The sequence below is a fragment of the Aptenodytes patagonicus genome, chromosome 9, assembly GCF_965638725.1.
Source record: "Aptenodytes patagonicus chromosome 9, bAptPat1.pri.cur, whole genome shotgun sequence".
NCBI classification, from domain to species: Eukaryota; Metazoa; Chordata; class Aves; order Sphenisciformes; family Spheniscidae; genus Aptenodytes; species Aptenodytes patagonicus.
In genome coordinates, this window is record NC_134957.1 from 10,378,539 (window position 1) to 10,397,188 (window position 18,650).

The window sequence follows — 18,650 nt, forward strand, 5'->3', positions numbered from 1 at the left end:
TGTGGGCAGCCCAGCCCTGCTTGGGGTATCACCGGGAAAACCTGCCCCTGTCCCCCTGAAATGGGATATCTGATGCTCTCGGTTCAAGCTCGCGGGGGACCGTGCGGTTGACCATGTCTGATGATGCTGTTTGACTTCAGCCATGGTGTTGTGAAGGTACCGCCCAGGTAAGGTCCCGGTATTTGCTACCAATCCCTTGATGTCTCTTGCTTGGTGAAAATACGGGTTTTGGCAAACGCAGAGATGGCTGGGCATCACCAGGGGAGCTCTGGAGCGATGGCCGGAGTGTGAGCTCTGGAGGGACCCTCCGATGGCTTGAGCATGACCTGGCTCTGCGGCACTGGGGTGGCCTGGAGGACCCCTCTGGCGACAGGACTGATTTCTTCTAGCCGGTGGCTGAGTGTCCTGGGCAGAGAGAGTCCCCTGTGCCTGGGCAGCTGCTGTGAAACGGTGGTGCTGTGTCCCAGAAAAGCGAGTAAGAGTGAGACACAGAGAGGCAGGCGTTTAATTTTGCGTGCAGTTGGGCATCGGTGAAGGTCTCGCAGGTTTCAGAGTGTTTTCTGGGAGAACACACCCAGTTTGTACATAGAGTTTTGGCTTTTTTACTGGATCTCTAGCTTGCAGAGCTGTTTGCCGTCCCTTTTCTGAGGTGCTTCCCAGCTGGTGCGAGCTGCAGTGGCTCGTGGGATCTGTGGTCCTGCTGGGAGGGCCCATGTGCTGTGCTGGCATGGAGAGCTGTGCCAACGTGGTCTTCATCTGCCCAGGCACCAGGAAAGCGCACAGCTCCTGCATACCAGAAAATGCCGTATGCACCTCGGTTATCGCTGCCCTCCTCTTGCAGCGCCTCGCCCTGCCGGGCATCGGCAGCCTTCCTGCAGCCTTCACTGCCAGAAGTAGATGTCATCCTTGTAAGATCCAGTTATTTTTGTATTTCTTTGAAGAAAACAGCATTTAGCATATGTCATCTTGTATGTATGTCAGCATTAATGCTTTGGAGCATCTTCTCCAAGGAGGAGATTGTTGTTAAATGTTGTTTTGTTTTCTGCAAAGCCTGAAATAAGGTGAGGTGCGTTGTGTTTCTTGGACATGGGGAAAGGTGATGCTGCCCCAAAGATTTCGTAGTTCATATGGTGCAAGGAATGTCTGGGCTTGGGGGGAGAGAGGTTGTTGGAAAGCATGTCAACCCATTCTTTTAAAAAAATTATATTTTCAAGCAGTTTACCAGTCATGTTCTCCCTAAGGAAGAGCTGAAGGACTGCTAGCATGTTTGTAAAGGTGCCGGATACCTTATCTGCAGGACACTTGTGTTTGCAGCTATTGCTGTGAACATGTTAGCTCATCCATGTTTAATTGTGACCCAGTCTGCTAGTCTGTGCATGCCCACATGGAGAAGAGGAACCTGCATGGTGTGTGTGTGGAGGAGGGAGGTATCATGCCCAACACGAGTCCTGAGCTTGCTCCGACTGAACTTGCATGGTTTTCCTTCTTACCCCGTGTTCCTGGGCTTGTTGAGCCTCTAGCAGCGGTGGGATGGAGCCGGTCATCCCTGTGCGATGCCCATTGGGGTCTGCCGATTGCAGGAACCCTGGTGCTGCCGGAGCTCCTTGGCGTGGCTGGTGTCCCACAGGCCAGCCCCGGGAAGCCATGGGCTTGTGATCTGGCAGGCGGTTTGCCGGGAGCCCCGCCACCCTCCCACGCGGCTGCTCCTCCTCGCAGCCGAGGTGTGAGCTTCTCGGCTGCCGGTGGAAGGACAGCGTCTCTCTGCCTGTGGTTGTACCAGGTTTCTCGGTCATCCTCGCTGTTCAGAGCCATTGGGTGGGTCTGTGCCCGGCCATGTCGGAGTTGAACCGAAGGGCTGGAGGCAGCTGGCACTGTGGGGCCGGTCTGTGCTCACCTGGGGAACATGCCGGTGCCGCAGCGTGGCTTCATCTCCTGCCTAGGCACAGCCCGGGGATGCGAGGGCTGTGATCCATCCCTGGACCCCAGGCAGCCCCACTGCATATTTCAAGGGATTATTATCTCTTATTGCCCCATTCTTATTCCTCTCCCAGCAAATTGCCTCCGTGATGCCAGGATGGCCGCCTCCGACACTGGGCACCGGTCGAGCCCATGGCCCTTCCAGCAGGACTCACTTGTAGCCCCTGGGTCACTCCATCAAGTCCCACTGGAGCTTTTTGGAGCCCTGAGTGGGGACTAGCCCTCCGTGCTGGTGAGGGGGGGGGCTGCCCGGTCCACAGGGGGCTGGGGGTCCCCACCAGCGGCCCCTCAACTTGGGGCAGGGGAGAGGCTGCTCTTTAATCCCATCTCTCTGCTCTGGCATCCCGGCATCCCGCTGCCAACAGAGCTCCCCTTGTTTACCCAACTCAGCGGAATCGGTTTACAAGGCTCACAAATACCCTTTTCACCTTTCCCATCAGAAAACACCTCCCGAAACAATGAGGAAATTGGAAGCCGCCACCTGATCGCTCCCAAGGAACCTGCGGGGCCTGGAGCTGCAGGCCGGGGCGGGGGGGGGGCCGGGAGCTGGGGGCCGGGGGCGCCGCGACGGGGACGCCTGGCCGGGATGCTCTTCAGCGGCCGGCGCGGCTCTGCGGGTGGGCAGCGCAGGTGCCACCCAAAAATCACCTTGAGGGGCTTTAAGTGATGAAGCTGCCAATAACCGGAGCGGAGGCCAGCGCTCCCTGCCTGGCACGCTCTGCTCAGCTGGGTGCAGTTTGGAGCACCGGCAAAAAGGTTTTTTTTTTAAACTTCAATGGCTGTAGTTAATCTTTACCACCACCTTTGACACCAGGAGAAAGGATGCTAAGAATCTGTGAGCTGAGCTGCCATCCTCCTCCCAAGTGGTGGGAGAGGTGGAGGAGGGCGGTCGGGGGGGGGAAGGTGCATGCGTGGGGGGACCCCACCGGGTGCCGCGGGTGGTTGGGGTGCCGGGTGCCTGCTCACGGGCTTCCACGGCAGGGCTCCTGCATGTGCTGTGCAGGATTAGTCCCGAAAGCACCGGGCACGCGCTGGTGGGGCACTGGTGGTGGGTCTGTCTCCCTCCTGTTGCAAGAGGCGTGCTGAGCCGGGGCTTGCTGGGGCAGATTGTGGGCAGGGGTCTGCTCGTGTCCCAGGAACGGGGTCAGAAACTGGACTTTCGGGAGGTTATGGCTTTGAGCAGCAGCCATCCTCCCTCTTGGTGCCCTGCTGCTCTGCTGGACCCAAATTCAAGTTGTCTAATAGAGCGTGTGTCTGGGTCTGTGTCAATCTTAGCTTTAGCGTTAAGGTTGAGTGGAATTTTGATTTTTCTTTTTTTCCCTCCCCGCCTTAAAACAGGGAAATCAAACTGTAATGTATGGAGGATACAGCACGTGCTCTGAGGGCATGATGAATTTCCCTATTAATTTAAAAGGAGATCTGTTCATTCTTCCCAGTTAAGATAAATTTGAAGATGTGTCCTTGTAAAGACAAGTCAGGAGTGTAATTCTTTTTTGCCTTCAACGGTCCTTCTGAAGTAAAATTTCTCATACCCAGAACTTGCTGTAATACTGCATACAGGCAACTTGCGACAATTTTTGGACTTTCTTCTTGTGACAAATGTTGCTTTTCACCTACTGTATTTTAAAGCAGAATTTCCTGGAGAACTGGCCTCTCGCATGATGGGAACGATTGTCAGTCTTCCCTAGGATGGCTGTCACAAGCCATTGCTTGTGTCAGAACAACATATTTTGGGGGAAAAAAATCTCAATGTACGGTTAAGAACTCAAAGAGCAATGAGAGAGGTGTTACACTTCAGGGGTTTCTCATCACCGCTCGTGCTGCCCGGCCTCTCGGGTGGGAAACAGCCCTGCTTTTAGAGAAGAGAGAGGGAGGGACACTAAGGGGGAAATGGAGAAGAAAAAATCAGGGAAATTGGAGGACAAAGGGTAAAACGTGTGTGTGCGGGCAGGAATGCGGCTGGCAGGGAGCAGCGGTTGGAGGGAGCAACCCCAAAAGCCCCGTCCACGGCACTGCCTCTGCATGCGATGAAGTGCTGCCTGCTTTGGCTGGTAGCTCTGTCTTGTTCGATGTTTGTGTAGGAGATCTGGAAAATGTTCCTGGGCTATTTCCCAGGCAGAAGCTGCGTGCTTCTGAAGCTGAGACTGAGCGTTCATGGAAGAAATACGGCTCGTAATTTTATCCTTAAAACAAATAAAACAAACATAGGCCTTCTTTCTGAATTTTCTAGGATGAAGAAGTGCCAGCAGGATGTGGTGCTGGGATGTTCTCAGCTCCCTTGATTGCTTTATGGCCTCTCCCCTGCTTAAAAATCAGCTTGACCTGATCCCAGACGGCCGTGCCGTCAGCGCAGGCTGGTGTCACGTGGACCGGTCGGTTTGCAGGTGTTGGCCAAGGCTTTGGCCAAGGAGGTGTGATAGGTCCTCCTGGTATGGAGATGGGGGATGGATAGGAGCCTTCTCCTCCTGCTCCGGCGTTGCAAGACATCTGCTTGACTTGTTTGTGGCTTCCTGTTTGGCATCTTCTGGGCAGGAGGGAGCTGGCAGAGGCTGGAGGAGGGAATTTGAGTCACTTGGGAGTCCTGTGCCAGAAAGCCTCTGACTCAGCCCAGCCGTGGAGAAACGAGTGTGGGATCCAGCAGCCTCTCGGGGTGGGAACCCGTGAGCGAGCGTGCAAGTGTTCACTTGCACTGCATGTCTGCGGCCTGGCGCGGGGTGGGGAGGGTGAGCAAGGGGAGGGAGGGGCAGGGGCTCCTTTGCATCTCCTGCTACGCGGCTCTTGGGATTGCGTCAGGGCTCCGGCCGTGGGTGGGGGAAGCCTTTATCGCTCCCAAGGCCTTGGAAGCGGTGTGCTGGCCGGGGGCCAGCTGACCTACTTGGTAGCGTTCAGGCGAAGCGCGGCTCACCTCCCGGCAGCGCCGGGGATGGAGCCGGGCTCAGCCGTGGCAGCGGCACGGTGCAGGTGTTCTCCTGCCACCCATCAGTCTGCTTCCTGCACAGGCCGTTTAGGGGTTAAGTTTCCTGCTCTTTCGTGAGGCTGCTGCGTCGCCTCCTTCCAGAAGTCATGACTTTTACAAAACTTAATTGCTTCCCGCAAGCTTGCATGGCAAAGGCACAGCCACTGTACTGGTGGTGCCGGGCTTGGGATGATCCCGACTGTCCCCCTGTGCCTGATGCCCCATGGCCGCGGTGCTGCTTCGGGTATCGCTGGAGCCGGCGTGGTAGAGGCAGAGCTGCAGCCGGGCAGGGAGGATGGGGCAGATAACCCGCCTGAATTCAACTCCCACATTCGGAGCAGTGTGGGTGAAGGGGACCGTACCCGCTGTCCCTGTGCCTCGCCTCCACTCCTGGGGCTGGGCAGGTGTGGGTGCCGGGGCTGCCCCCTCCGACCCGGCGGAGAGGTGCAGCTGATGTCTGTCTGTCTGTCTGTCTGTCTCTCCTGGCCGTCCCTCCCGCTGCTACAGCTGGCGCCGAGCTCCGGAGCCCTTGCCAAAGGCATCGGGATGTGCGTGGGCTCGGGCTCCGCCTGCCTCCTCCAAGCCTGGTCGGTCGGTGTGCAGATCTGCTGGGGCTCCCACAGCCAGAGGCCTGGAGCCTGGGCTGCTCAGGCGCTGGTTTCAGCTCCGTGGCTTCTTGCTAAGACTTGTACCAGAGCTACGGAGCAGGTTGGTCTTGTGCGTTTGATCTTCCTTCCGTGGTGCCTGCAGCCCCAGCTGGTGCGGCTGGCTGGGGGGAGAAGGTGTCCTCATGGCCCCGTCCCCCCGTCCGACTGCTGCGGTGGGATGGGGCAGGGACCGGCCGTGGCCGGGAGTGGAAGGGAAAGCTGTGGACATGCAGCCTGCCAAAGCACACGCTTCGGTTTTTGCCATGCCCCAATTACACGAGGGAGTTGCAGCAGAGATAACTTTGCAGGAACATCCATTCCCACCTTATCTTCCATCAAGAACGCGTTACGTTGCCTACATCAAAGTAGATGCTCTGCTGCTTCCCTCCTTGTTGCCCTAATCCTCTACTTCACGCTGAAAAAAAAAAATCAGAGTATTGCTCCACAATAATGAAATTCGAATGCTAATTATCAGCATATTGCCTTCCTTCCCTTCGCAATGCCCTGCCTTCCAGCCCCAAATAGCTTTCCTCCCTCTTTGCTCCTCTCCATCCGGTTCTCCCACGCTCCTGGGCACGCCGTTGAGCCTGGCCTGGTAGAAGTTGTCCTGCAGGATGCTTCCCTCCCTTCCATTTAAGGACAGGAATTCCTTGGGGAGCCGGGGCGTGGAAGGGATCCCTCCCTGCGCCCCATTGTCAGGACTTCTCCCCATGCCTAATTATCGCCTGTCCCTGCAGGAAGCTCCTCGCCTGGCTGTTGGGCAGAGCCGTGGCATCTCCAGCCCGCCTGCTTCGCAGCCCTTTGTGGGAAGACTCTATTCCCTTTTGGGTGCCAGGCTTGGGTCTGGGAAGGGTGCTCACCCTCGTCAGGAGCGGGACTGAACCAAGCGAGCCTCTGTTTTTATCGGGGGGAGCCTGAACCGGCTCCTTGCACGTGCAGTGATGGTGAATGAAGAGGAGAACTTTATTGTGGTGTCCAAAAACATCTTCTGGAGAGAAAGCAGCAGAGTTTAAGCATGAAATAAATGGTGTGAAAGCAGGGCTCTGCCAGGGGTGGGATGGATTGGCATGGCCCCCGCTGCCTGCGCTCGAGCGTGTGGCTAACCTCTCACCCTCCTCTCTTCCAGGTTCATGACTGGGAAGGGGCTGGTCATCTACCCGGAGATTGGGGATAAACTGGACATTATCTGCCCCAAGGCGGAGCCGTCCAAGCCTTACGAGTACTACAAGCTGTACCTGGTGAAGAAGGACCAGGCAGATGCCTGCAGCACCGTCATGGACCCCAATGTGCTGGTGACGTGCAACCGGCCCGAGCAGGAGATCCGCTTCACCATCAAGTTTCAGGAGTTCAGCCCCAACTACATGGGCCTGGAGTTCAAGCGGCAGCAGGATTACTTCATCACATGTGAGTCGCCCTCCTCTTCCTCGCTGCTGTCCCCAGCTCGGGGGAGCTGCGGGGGCCTGGAGAGTGTCGCCAGGCGCTTGTTCGCGATTTGGCCGGTGCAAACAGCTGACACATATGGAAAATATTTCCTCATGGATGGGAGAAGGGGGAGGAATGTGTCACTGGCCGAGCGGGTCACCGGCCTGTATCTGGCTGCTGTGCTGTGCCTTGTACCCCCTGCCCTGCCCCTGCCCGTGGCCGGGAGCAGGAGCGTGTCCCCCAGCCGGGGTCAGCCCTGGCATGGAGGGGCAGCGTGTGTCTGAAGCATCGTCACACCCGGAGTTTAATTTTGCTGCCATCTTCCTCAAAGGCTGGAGGCAAAGCATTTCTTGTAGGGCTTTGCCCCGGGGAGCTCCCGGTGGGGCAGTCGGGATCGGGAGGAACAGTGACAGAGGAGATGCTCGTCCTCCTCTCTGGGTGCTGCCTCCGAGAGCAGCCCCGGCAGCGGGAAGCTGCCGGTGGTGCCCAGTGCTTGCTGTGGTCTAAATGGCTGTAAAATTCTGTATACTGGCTTGTTCACTTTGTTTCTTGGTATAGTGTGGCTTTATGGAGGGGTGAGGGAAGGAGGGATGAGTTTTCTCAGAGCCTGTGGTCCGTGCCTGCAGGGGACCATCGCACAGGGATGTGTCTGCCTGTGCTGGCCCCGGCGTGGATAGAGGGAGGACTCCGGGGGAGCTCGGCCCTCCCTCGGCAGCCGGTCTGGCGGTGCTGGACTCGGTGATGTCTGCCAGCTCGCTTTTCCCCTGCTCGGCTTCTCCTCAACCTCGCTGTTTCTGCCTGGCTTGGCGCGTTGCTTGTGAACCCGCGGCAGAGCAGCTGGCAAAGGGCACGGTGGCCACACGGCTCATCTCTCCCCTCGCTGTCATGTGCCGTGGGCTCGCCGGCGAGCAGCCCGGCGCAGAGGTCAGCTGCCTGCGTGGGAGGTGAGCGCTGAGCCGTGGGAGCTGGTGCTTTCCAGTCGGTACACAATGTATTTTTAGCCTGAAATCTTTGCCCTCGGAGGGGGTGGTGAGGATGTTGCAGGCAGCTGGGGGCAGGAGGTGCTCTGCCATAGCGCGGTGCCGCGGTGATGCTGCCAGCCTGGATTTCCCCAGCAAGCCCTCCCTGGGGCTGGAGCTGGCTGTAGTTTTGCTGCAGAATAATTTGAGTAAACCTGGTGCTGAGAAAACAGCCGGGATGGGCTCCGGCAGGTCAGCCCTGAGCCCACCCTTGCATCCTGTGGCTGGGCACAGGGCGGTGGCAAAGGGGCTCGCAGGGGTTTCTGGTCACCTGTGCCCGGCACCGCGTGGCCGTAGGAGGGGTGATGGCTGGGAGGGCCTAGCGCAACAGTAGCGCAACAACCCGCTCAGCCTGTTCGGCACGGTGGCGGTGCTGGCAGAGACCGCGGGCTGTACAGGGCTGAGTCACCGTTTGGCGGGGCCGGTCTCTCCCGAGAGAGGCTCTGTCACCCTCGCTGGCCAGTTCTGGGACCATCTGCCTGGTGTGACTCGGGGGGCACAGGTGGGGTCACCAGCTTTGCAGCCGTCGGGGGTGCAGGCGACCCTCGCTGCAAGCCCAGGCGCCCTGGGGATGGGGTGGGGATGCCAAAAGCCCTGGCACAGGTTCCCTGCAGGCTCCCATCTCCCTTACCGCGAGTAACCAGGGCTGGCACCAGCCTGGTGGCTCTGGGACCCCGAAAGGTCAGCCCTTCTGCTGTCCCTCAGCTGATGCAAGGTTTAATTCAACAGCAAGCTTTCCCTGCAGCGGGCAAAGAGTGGGGAGAGGGGCTGAATGCACAGCCATGAGTCTGCCTTTTGTATGTTGGGCAAACATCTTGAAGCACTCGGTCAGCAGCTCCTCCGTGCTCGGGGGTCAAGTTCAAGCAGCGGCACGGTCGTCAAGCTAACGAGGGCTGAAAGCAGGGTCCTGCCTCGTGCCCTGCTGCTACATCCCCTGGGACCCTCAGGCTGCAGATAGCCCCCAAAGACAAATACATTCCTCAGAATGAGCTCAGGAGCCTAACGAAGCGCTGGGGAGGAGAAACACGGGGGTCCCTCACATTGCAACGCAGTCTGGCAGGAAGGTGCAGGCAGAGGGATTTACCAGGCTCTGAACTGCACAAGTTGTAAGGAGCTGCTTTGCATTTCACACGAAAACTCTTGCTTAAGTTAAATCAACCGCTCGTAGCTTTCGGTGGCGTTTTCACAAGCGGCCGACGGTGCGCTGCTGAGTACAAACGCGGCTCCCCAAGGGCCCCCATGGCTTTGAGCCGGTGCCAGCTCCCCTCCAACGCTGCCAGCACACCTGGGTCACCATCGCTTTGGCTTGCTGCAGCTCCGATGGGATGCACAGCCGGGGGTTTAGCTGGGGCTTTTAAACTCATTGCATTTTTGCCCAATCATTTTTTTTTTTTATATGATTCTGCTACCACCGATGGGAATCTTCTCCCATATCTAGAAGTTTTTTTCTATATTTGTAATGCAATCCTGCTTTCATCCCAAGGTGGGGGGATCTCCCAAGACACTGCCATAAAATCCTGTTTAACCTCTATTTTCCGATCCCAGTCTCCCGTTGCAGCATCTCGGAGCTTGTATAGGGCTGGAATAGGGGTGCAGTGAGCGGGGTGCTCAGAGCATCCCTGTGGGGTTCCCCCCTCTCTCCTCGGAGGGCCGGCAGTGCCCTCTGCCCCCTCCTTGGACCGTTTCTGACTTTAATTTCTCTTGACTCCTCTGCGCTTTGAAGCGAGCCCCCTCGGCGCTGGGAGCGAGCGGCCGCTGCCAGCTGAACTTTGGCCCCTGGGTGGGCTGAGGATGCTCCTATGATCTGGCCGTACCCTCTGCCGAGCAGCCCCAGGAGCTCTTTCTGCCGAGAAATAAAATAGCCAAAAAAACAAAGTCAAAAGTCTCCCAAGCAGACCACCCACGTGTTGTCTTTTTTTTTTTTCTTTTTTTTTTTTTTCCCCTTCCCCTCCCTCTCCCCAAGCTTTGCCTTGATGCACAAAAGGTTTTTTTCTTCCTTTTCATTTGCCAGCAGCCCTAAGCTGGGGGGAAGCGATGCTGAAGCGGAGGGGAGCGGGGCGGCAGCGGGACGTGTGCCGCTTGGCCCTCGCCTTCCCCAGGAGGCTGGAAAACCTCCCCGCCGGAGCCAGGGGGCTTCCCGGGGTCCCTCCCCATTCAGGGCTGCTCCACCCCCCCCCCCCCCCTTGCCTTGGATATGCCAAGCCTCGTTTAGGGCCACTTTTATCACGGAGGGACACGGCCCCAGCCCTTGGCTTAGCAATGAAAAAGGCTTTTGAAAGCGAATGTAACCTCTCCCCATCCTCTCTGAAGCCTTGCACCGAGCCCCTCCGCGCCAGCCTCAGGCTTTCGTTAAAAGCATCTTTTCTCCCGGGGCTGGGCAGGGGAAGGTGATGCTTCTTCCTAAGCCTTTTCATAAAGAACAAGATGCGGCAGCTCCTGCCTGCAAGCCCACGCTGGAGACAGAGGCTCGGTGGAGGATGTGGGGCTCCGGCAGGACATGGGGCACCGTCCCTGGGACGGGGCCCTGAGAGGGCAGAGGAGTTGGGAATTTGGGAATTGGGTGTTTTGCTCCATGGCAGACTTTGGGTTTGGGGCAGCCCGTGGTTTCTTCTGTCCTTGGTCTCTTGCGGCTGCCTCCTTGCCTGCCTTTGGTGTCTGGGTGGGAGTCTCCTGTCCCCGGCGTCCTGTCCTGTCCCCTCCCTGCAAAACCATCGTAAGCCACAGGCAGATGGAGAGAAGCGCACAGTGGTGGCTCTCCTGGGCGGTTCCTCCTGCTGTGCTGCATGGGAGGTAGGAAGGTGAGGTCCAACAGGAATGAATTCTTGCTTTTTGCCCCAAAAGAAAGTCCTTTTGGGGTCCCTCGGCCAAGCACAAAGCCATGGGCAGGCTGCTGGAAAGATCGATGGGAGCTCCAGGGTAGCTTGTACTTGCAGACCTGCGTGTGGATGCGAGTGCTGCTGCCATTGCCTGGACCAGTGGTGAGGTTTGGATCATTCACACCATCCTCATCAAGGCAGAAGGTGCTTCTGGCTCATTAGCAGGCGTGCGGTTACTCCTCCCTTCGCCCCTGCCGAGCTGGTAGAGAAGCCGGTTGCTTGTGAATGGCTGAAATGGGAGGGAAGAATGTGTCCGAGTGCTTAAAAATAATCCATCCGATTGCTTTTTGGGCTAGCAGGAGCAAAAGGCTGTAGGAAGATGAAGACTGAAGACCGTTTTGTGAAGGTGCTGTCCTAGAGGTGGGGTGTGGGTCCTGCTTCGTGCCTGTGGGTCATCTGCCCCAGGTCCGAGAGCCTGACCATACCAACATTTCCCTTCAGCCCCGGTTTTTGCCAGTTTCTGATGATTTTCTCTGCTTCCTTGGCTGTCCGTGTCCCACTCAAATGGGACCTCCTCCTCCCTGGTGCCTGTGCTCCTGGGATGCTCGTGGGCAGCTCCGGCCCCCCCACAGCTTAGCCAGCCCTGCAGGTTCGGCTCTCTCCACCTCCCCTCCTAACTCACTCCAGCTCTTAATTGCGTTTGCTGCTACTCTTTGAACTTGCTCCAGTTTTACTATCTCTGGTAATGAGGTGCCAAGATAGAGATGCATTAATCCCGATGTCCTGGCAGCGGGGCGGTGTGAGGAGGAGCTCCCGGCGCGGCTCCTCGCCGTGCAGGAGCTCTGGATGCGGCCCAGCAGTGCCCTGCCTGCTGCTGGTGGCCACCGTGCTCTGGCAAGGAGCTGCCTCGGGTGACGTGTTCTTCAGCCTAGCGCTTGCTTCATCCTTGGACACGGTGGTGGTGGTCCTGGCAGCCCTTTCTGTGTTTGATGGGGTGCGGGAGAGTGAAGACCCTCAAGCAAAGCCTCGCTCAGCCTTTCGATGCTCTCCAGGCAGCTGTTTGCAGATGTGATGGGCAGCGCCTTGGCCAACCAGCCCTGTGGTGTTTCTCCAGGTGGGATCTCTTGCCCATCCCTCTGCCAAGTCCCTGGGCGCAGTCGCAGTGTCCTACCTCTCCTGTGAGCCTGTTTAAGGGAAGGAGACCTCATTTGATGAAAATGCTAAAGTAAAAGCGAGGCCCTGGTAGATGTTTGCCCCATAAATCTAAGACGTTTGCTGCTTATTGTTAGTCTTTAAGCCCTTCAATCCATTTTTGATGTAATAATGTTCGTAATCTAATCTAACACTTTTTGGCAGCAAGATTCAGCGAGACCAGATATATTACCCTGAGTGTTTCTTTAAACCCCTTGTCTTGCATTTCTGTTTTTAGATGCAATTAGACTTAACCTGGCAAGAATTATTTGTTGTAAACCATCGCTGCCTCTGCAACGTGGGCTTCGTCCCCGGGCCTTTCTGCATCAGTATTTTTCCATAGCTTGTACTTCAACGTGGAGAAGGGGGTCACCTATATACTGCCAACTGCCAGAATCATCCTTCCTTCTTTTTTTTTGGGACACGTTGCCATACTTGGTTTTCTGGCTGTACTCCTCCAGCTTCCGAAATAACTGCCGTTGGTTTGGGAAGCCTTTAGCCCATGCCAGCATGTGTGAGAGTGTCTGCGGAGCCGCTTGAGCTCCTTTCTGCAGCCCTTGGTATTTAATAATTTCCTCCCTGGTTCCTTCTGCCCCGGCGAGTGCCACGCTGGCTGCCCTTCTCCGATGGGTGCTGTGCCGGGGGGGTGTGGGGGGGGCCGGGTGCAGCCCCCCGGGGCGGTTTGTCAGCCCGCCAGCTCTTTGCTGGCTTTCTTTGCTGATTGCATTTGAATGTGGCCACTTTCATGTGCTCCTCATCTTCCGTCCCACAACTTGTTTGGTGAAGATGAGTTGAAAGCAAAAGTGCCGTTTGATGCCGTGATGAGAGCTATCAACTTCTGCTGATAAAAACCCAATTAACCGGCTTCCTCATTCTTCACCCAAATGGGCCGGTGCTCTGTGGATGCGCTGCATCCTCATCCCACCAGCTTGCGACACACCTGCGGCAACGTGGAAAGCCTGGGCGAAGCAATGCTGTCCTGGTGGCATAACCGTCTGGTTTTGGGGACTGGCTTTCCTTCTCCATCCCCATCCTGCTGGGAGCTGCTGGCAGTGGGTGGATGAGACCCTCTCTCCGCAGGAGATGCTGCGTGGGAGCCGGCGGGCTTGCACCGGAGACAAACGGGTCTCTAACGGTGTCCCACTCCCAACTTCAAAGCCCGGGCGCTGGACATGTCAAACCCAAATAATGGCCCTTAGACAACACGCGGTTCCTTGTCTTGGAGGCTTGTCTGAAGACCGTGACCACAGTAAATGCGATTTTGTTGAGCCCTGTCCCTTAAGCCTCTGCCTCTTTTCTCTTCTCCTCCTCCCTCCTGACCTTTTCGGCTCAGCGCTGTCCCCGGACAGCCCCTGGCAGCTGATCTCATAGCTCAGCCTTTCACGGCCCTAATAGGGATGAAAAGCCCTATCAGAAAGGGCCAGTGTCCCACACCCAGCCAGGAGGTAAATACCCAGCGCTTTGATCTGCTCCTGGGCCGGGGAGAGGCGGGGGGAGGGTGGGGGGGCCCTGCCTGCAACAAAGACCCTGGCCAGGGGTGCCGGTGCCCGCTTAACTCTCTGGCTGCTGGGCAAGCCAGCCCCTGCCTGCACCCGGTGGGCAGCTGCCCGCAGCTCTTGCACGGCCAAGGGCTCTCCCCGCCGCAGGCAGCCGGGCACCGGGTTGTGTCTGCCCGGGGAGACGGGCTGCCCGCATCCGAGGATGCTCTTCCCCAGGAGAAACGATTTCTAAGAGCATCTCTTTAACACTGACGTGACCCTTTAGTAGAAAATAAAACATATTTAACTCTTTGGTGCTCCTGAAAACCGAGGTGATGTGCAGAGGTGACGTGCAGCCCGGGTGACGGTAGCAAGGAGGTGACATCCAGCTTGCATCGCCTGCCTGATCCTGCTCCGCACCCCTTGACGCTGCTGGGGCAGTGTGACTCTGCCTGTCCCCCCCAAAAGGTGCTCCCTTTGCAGCTGTGGTGGAGGGCTAATACTAAAGCAGTCCCTTTGGTTTTGTGGTGCACGCTGTGGCCATGCCTCTGCCCCCGTCTTCTTCCTTCCCTTCCAGCCCCTGCTCCCCCTGGCAGGTCCGCAGCAGCGGGGCACGGGGACCCCAGGGAATCCTCTGGAGCTGCAGGTGCATGGACCCTGATGGACCCTGCTCTTCGGTGATGGTCACCTACGAGGGCTTTGTCCATAACACTGGAAGAGATTAAAACTTGGCTCCTTTTGGACTAAACTTTCAGTTAGAGACTTGAAAAGCAGAAGAAGCCTTCAGCTTGATGAAGACTTGAAAAAAATCCCAGCACACAGGAGCAGCTGGGAAGGATCTGCAGCAGATAATGCAGGCAGCTACTTCCTTGGCATATTTTTTTAAATAACCACTTCTTCATCAAGACCTTCTCCCCAGCTTTTCCCCTGGGATCCCTGTTGCACTCTCTACTGCTCCTGTACCAACGGTGCTTTCTTGCCACCAGGGCACCGGGAAGAGGCGTGCAGGCACCGCTGCAGCTCGGACCTGGCGTGAAAGGCTGCGTGTTGTAGCTTCAGCTGCAAGCTGGGATGCTGGGCGATCGCCTGGGGCGTGCCTGTGCGGCCGTGGGTGCTGGCTGTCGGACCAAGAGCACGCTGGTGGCTCCAAAAAGCACCGCCGCACTTGGACTGTGAGACGTGCAGGGTGCAAGCAGGTTTGGCGTTAATGAATTGCGATGCATGGCGCTTTTCCATCTCTCTAATTTCTAATGATCTGTGTTTTGAATGCCTCTTGACCAGGCTGGCTGTGCTGGGGAGGGCTGCCCAGGTTGCGTGTGTCACCTTTAAAAGCTTGCCTTTCTGGGGAGAATTGGTTTTACTCGCCATTTGAAGTTTCTTTGCCCTAGGAATGATGATTTTTCTGCTGCTGCTGTGTAATGACTGTGCTCTTTGATCCCGCCTGGCAGCGCGGAGTGGGTGTTAACACAGCTAATTGAGAGCCGGCTGTGGCGGGATGGTGGGGAGCAGTGGGGTCAGCTGCTCCCCCCTCTGCAATGGGGGTCAGCCCTAACTTGGGGGGCAGAGAGACCCTTTCCTCCATCCTTCACTCAACAAGTGGGCAAGTCCTCGTCTGGATAGTCAGGGGCTTATTTAGCTTATATTGGAAATCTCCAAATCCTGTAACTTGGGGTGTTGCTGGAGACCATTAGGTCCGTGTGCCGGTGTCCTCCTGGAGCAGACAGCTGAGACCACCTCCTTGGGGTCCTGCTGGGACCCGAGGGCGACGTGTCAGCTCTGCAGCCGATGGCCCCTTGCTGGGGCAGCGCGGGTGCTGCCGTGCTTGCTGCCATGGGTGCTGCTGTGCAGAGATGTCAGCGAGCTCCTGCTCCGGCTGACGTGGGATGAAGTGCTGTGAGCCGAGGGTGATCCTGCTCCAGGCCAGGCTCCAGTCCTCGCGTGGATGCAACACTGGTGGGTGCATGGCAGCAGCGACTGCTCCCCCCGTGGAAGCAGGGCTGACTCCTGTCCCGGCTGTGGGGTTATTTGCAACTCTGGGCCAGGAATTGCACCAATGTAAACTTCCTCGCTGCAAGCAGATTCCTGATGCTTATGCAAAGTCTACCTTTAATTGCAGTGGGGTTTCCTCCCGGCTGTCCCACAGCGCACCCTGAGCTCCAGTCCCTCCCTGCTGCCCTGCACCTCCTCGACTCCACACGCTCTCCCAGGCAGAAGATTTGCACATGAATCAGCCTCTCCGGTCCCTGATAACTTTGAATTTTCTCTGAGCCGCCTCCAGCCCGGCACCCAGGCAGCGATGGCGTAGCCCAAGCTCAGCCCACCCCGCAGCTGCGGTCTCAGCGGGCAGCGCTGGCTCCGTGTCCCCTCATCCCGCTGTGCAGCATCTCACGTGCGAGGAGGAGCTGGCGTTGGCATCGGCCTCGCTGGCGGGAGGGTGGCACTGTCCCCCGGCGAGTCCCTCTCCAGACCCTTCACAACAGATTTCTCAGTCGGTCGCAGATGTTTTGCTACCTAACTGAAGAGATTTACACCCTGTTAAAACGCAATAAGTGCTTTCCTCCTCTCCTGCTCCCAGCGGGGCCCACAAACGACTCTGGCAGAGCATCAGGTGGAGAATTACATGGCACTTTTTTCCTGACCTATAACCAGCTGCTTGGGGCTACCGCAGAGACTGTGCAAATAACCTTTCTCTTCCACCGACGCCCTCTTTTTTTTTGGAAGGGGGTGGATAGACCTGAAGACAAAGGCTTTATTTAGTGCCCTGGTCCCCCTGAGCTGTGCGGGGAGCGAGGCTGCACGTGCTCCCTGGCGCGGGACGGGGACGTTGGGAGCTTGCACAGCTTGTCTACGTGGACGTCTCGGCAGCATTGGTGCAAAAGGGCTTGCGAGCGAGTAAGCAAGCAGTGGTCTTGGAACCAAGAAGTGCTTTCCGGCCTTGATGAGGTTGCCTGTGATGTAGCTGTGACTCTTAATTATGATGCTAATTAGGGTTGGTTATAATTTTTCCATCAGAAACCTGTTTTAATGGGAAATTAGGTTTTCACTTAAGCATTACTTGTGTTAAAGTGTCTTTTTCTATGCAATACTTCAGTGTTTGCCTGTTGTTCTCCCTTCGCCCCAGGAAGGCACCCTAGACAGTCCCAAACCAGTGCTTAGGTCTGGGAGCGGTGCTGTGGCACACGAGGATGCGTGTGGGTGCGTCCCTTCTTACCCCCTTAACCCGGCTGGCGCTGCTGGACCTGCGCTTTGTGAATGTAGCTGCTGCTCTTTATAACAGTTAATTTAATATTATCTTTGTGGGGCGCTGACCCTGGCCATGAGGAGGTGAATTCCATCCCAGCCAGACCCAGTGCAATCGTTTTCATTCCTATTTCCAGAGGCGTATTTGAACCTGGTGATTTTCACATTGCGGTGTGTTTGCTGTTTGCTGGAGCAAGAAGCGCAGGCTGGGATGTCCGGGTTCCCCAGGGCATGCGGCGAGCGGTCCGTCCTCTGCAGTCACCCCGGCCGTCCCCTGCTTGCCGTGTGTGTGTGGGGAGGACGGAGGTGAAGCCCCGGGTTCCTCTGCTGTGCCTTGGCCCCAGCCAGTGGGAGCGGACCAGAGCAGTACACCAGGCTGTCCCTTCAACAGCAAAAATTTGTGGGGTTTTGCAACAACACAAAATGATTACTATAGCCAATTCAGCCTGAATCAGCACCGTTAGGTCGTTTCATCATACCTTGCTTGGAGACCCACCAGCGCTTGGCCATACCTGCTTGCTCCTCCTTGATGGAAGGACTCAGTGCGAGGTTGCGGTGGGGAGGCTGGCATTTCCCTCCCCAGTGCAGGGAGAGCCGCGTGTTTTTATATATAAAATCTGTTTATTTAGCCAGGCAATTCCAGGGCTGGGCATGTGGTGCTGGCAGGCGTTAACATCCCCCTCCCCTCCAGCCGCACTCGGGTGCTCCAAGGCTTGCCAGGAGGACGTAGCACTTCGGAGAGCCGACATCCCCTCCGAGCACCACGGCCATGAACAGGACCTTTGTGTCGGCTGGCAACTGGGTTTGCCGTGTGCCCCTCCAGCTCTGCGCCCTGCTTGGCGTGGGCGTACGCCGGCAGATGGGCCGGTGCGGCTGCGCCCGCAGGAGTTGGGTTGGGACCGTGCTGCTCTGCTGCGGCTCCCACCGTGCCGGCTGAGCCCTAAGAGCCGCCTCTGCTCGCGGCTCCCAGCTGCTCCGGCGGGTTGAGGCCGTCAGCAGAACTGGAGCCAAGGGCTGGAGGGAGCTGCGGAGGCAAACTGTGCGCCCACACCTGGCTCTGCACATGAAGCAGTGGCGGTGGGAGTCTTCATGGCTATGCTGGAGGAGCAGCATGGCCATGAACCTCGGCACGCCATCGCCCAGTGCACGCTGGTGTGGATCCCACCGCTGCTTCTCCTGCAGCCTGCAGTGGTTAGCACTCGGTTCGGTGAGTGTAACCTGCTGGGATCCCTGTTCGTCCCCTGCGGAGGCAGAGGGGAGGACACGGGCTCCGCGTCCCTTCAGTGGTGTTTCCCTGACCCCAAGAGTTGCTGTGCTGCAGGCAGAGGGAACCTGAAACTGATTGCTGGGACACGAGGAGGGTTTGCCATTCAGTGCTTCGAAAACTCAGCTCCTGCAGTCCTGGGACGGGCTGTGTTCTAGGAAACACCCATGTTTTTCCGAGCTGTTTGTGTTTGCGGGATCCTGAGACAGTAAACCCTGAGGAGCAAAGAGGAGGATGCAGATAATGCACAGGGAGGGTGTTGCTTGTGAAACTCAGGTTTGGGTCTCAGGGTGCTTTGGAAGCTGGCAGGGCAGAGCGGGAAGGTTGTGATGGATGTCCCCAGCTCTGAGGACCTCCGCGTGTTTCCTACCCCGTGGCAACAGCCACCGCCGTGCATGGAGCAGACTGGGCAGAGCTTTTTCCTGCCAGAAGGGGTTTTTTGGGTAATGGGGAGTAGGTGACGGTGGCAGCTGCCGGGTGGGCAGGCTGAGGATGCCTGCCCGTGGTAGTTACCTCCTGGTGCCCACCGGGGTCGGCGGGGAGAAGGGACCCGGGGCAGTGCGGTCAGTCTTGCATGCCCAGCGTAGGTGTGGGGGACAGAGAAATCCCAGTTGGCACCGTGGCATCAGTCGACTGGCCG

At 57.5% G+C, this 18,650-nt stretch overlaps 1 protein-coding gene across 1 annotated transcript in view; it reads left to right on the forward strand.

The window, feature by feature from the left end:
• The window catches only part of EFNB1 (ephrin B1), a 52,779-nt gene that overhangs the window by 25,215 nt on the left and 8,914 nt on the right, over positions 1-18,650 (forward strand). The window contains exon 2 of the mRNA XM_076347104.1: positions 6,707-6,984. Coding sequence (XP_076203219.1) covers positions 6,707-6,984 — 278 coding nt within the window. The remainder of the gene's footprint in view (positions 1-6,706; positions 6,985-18,650) is intronic.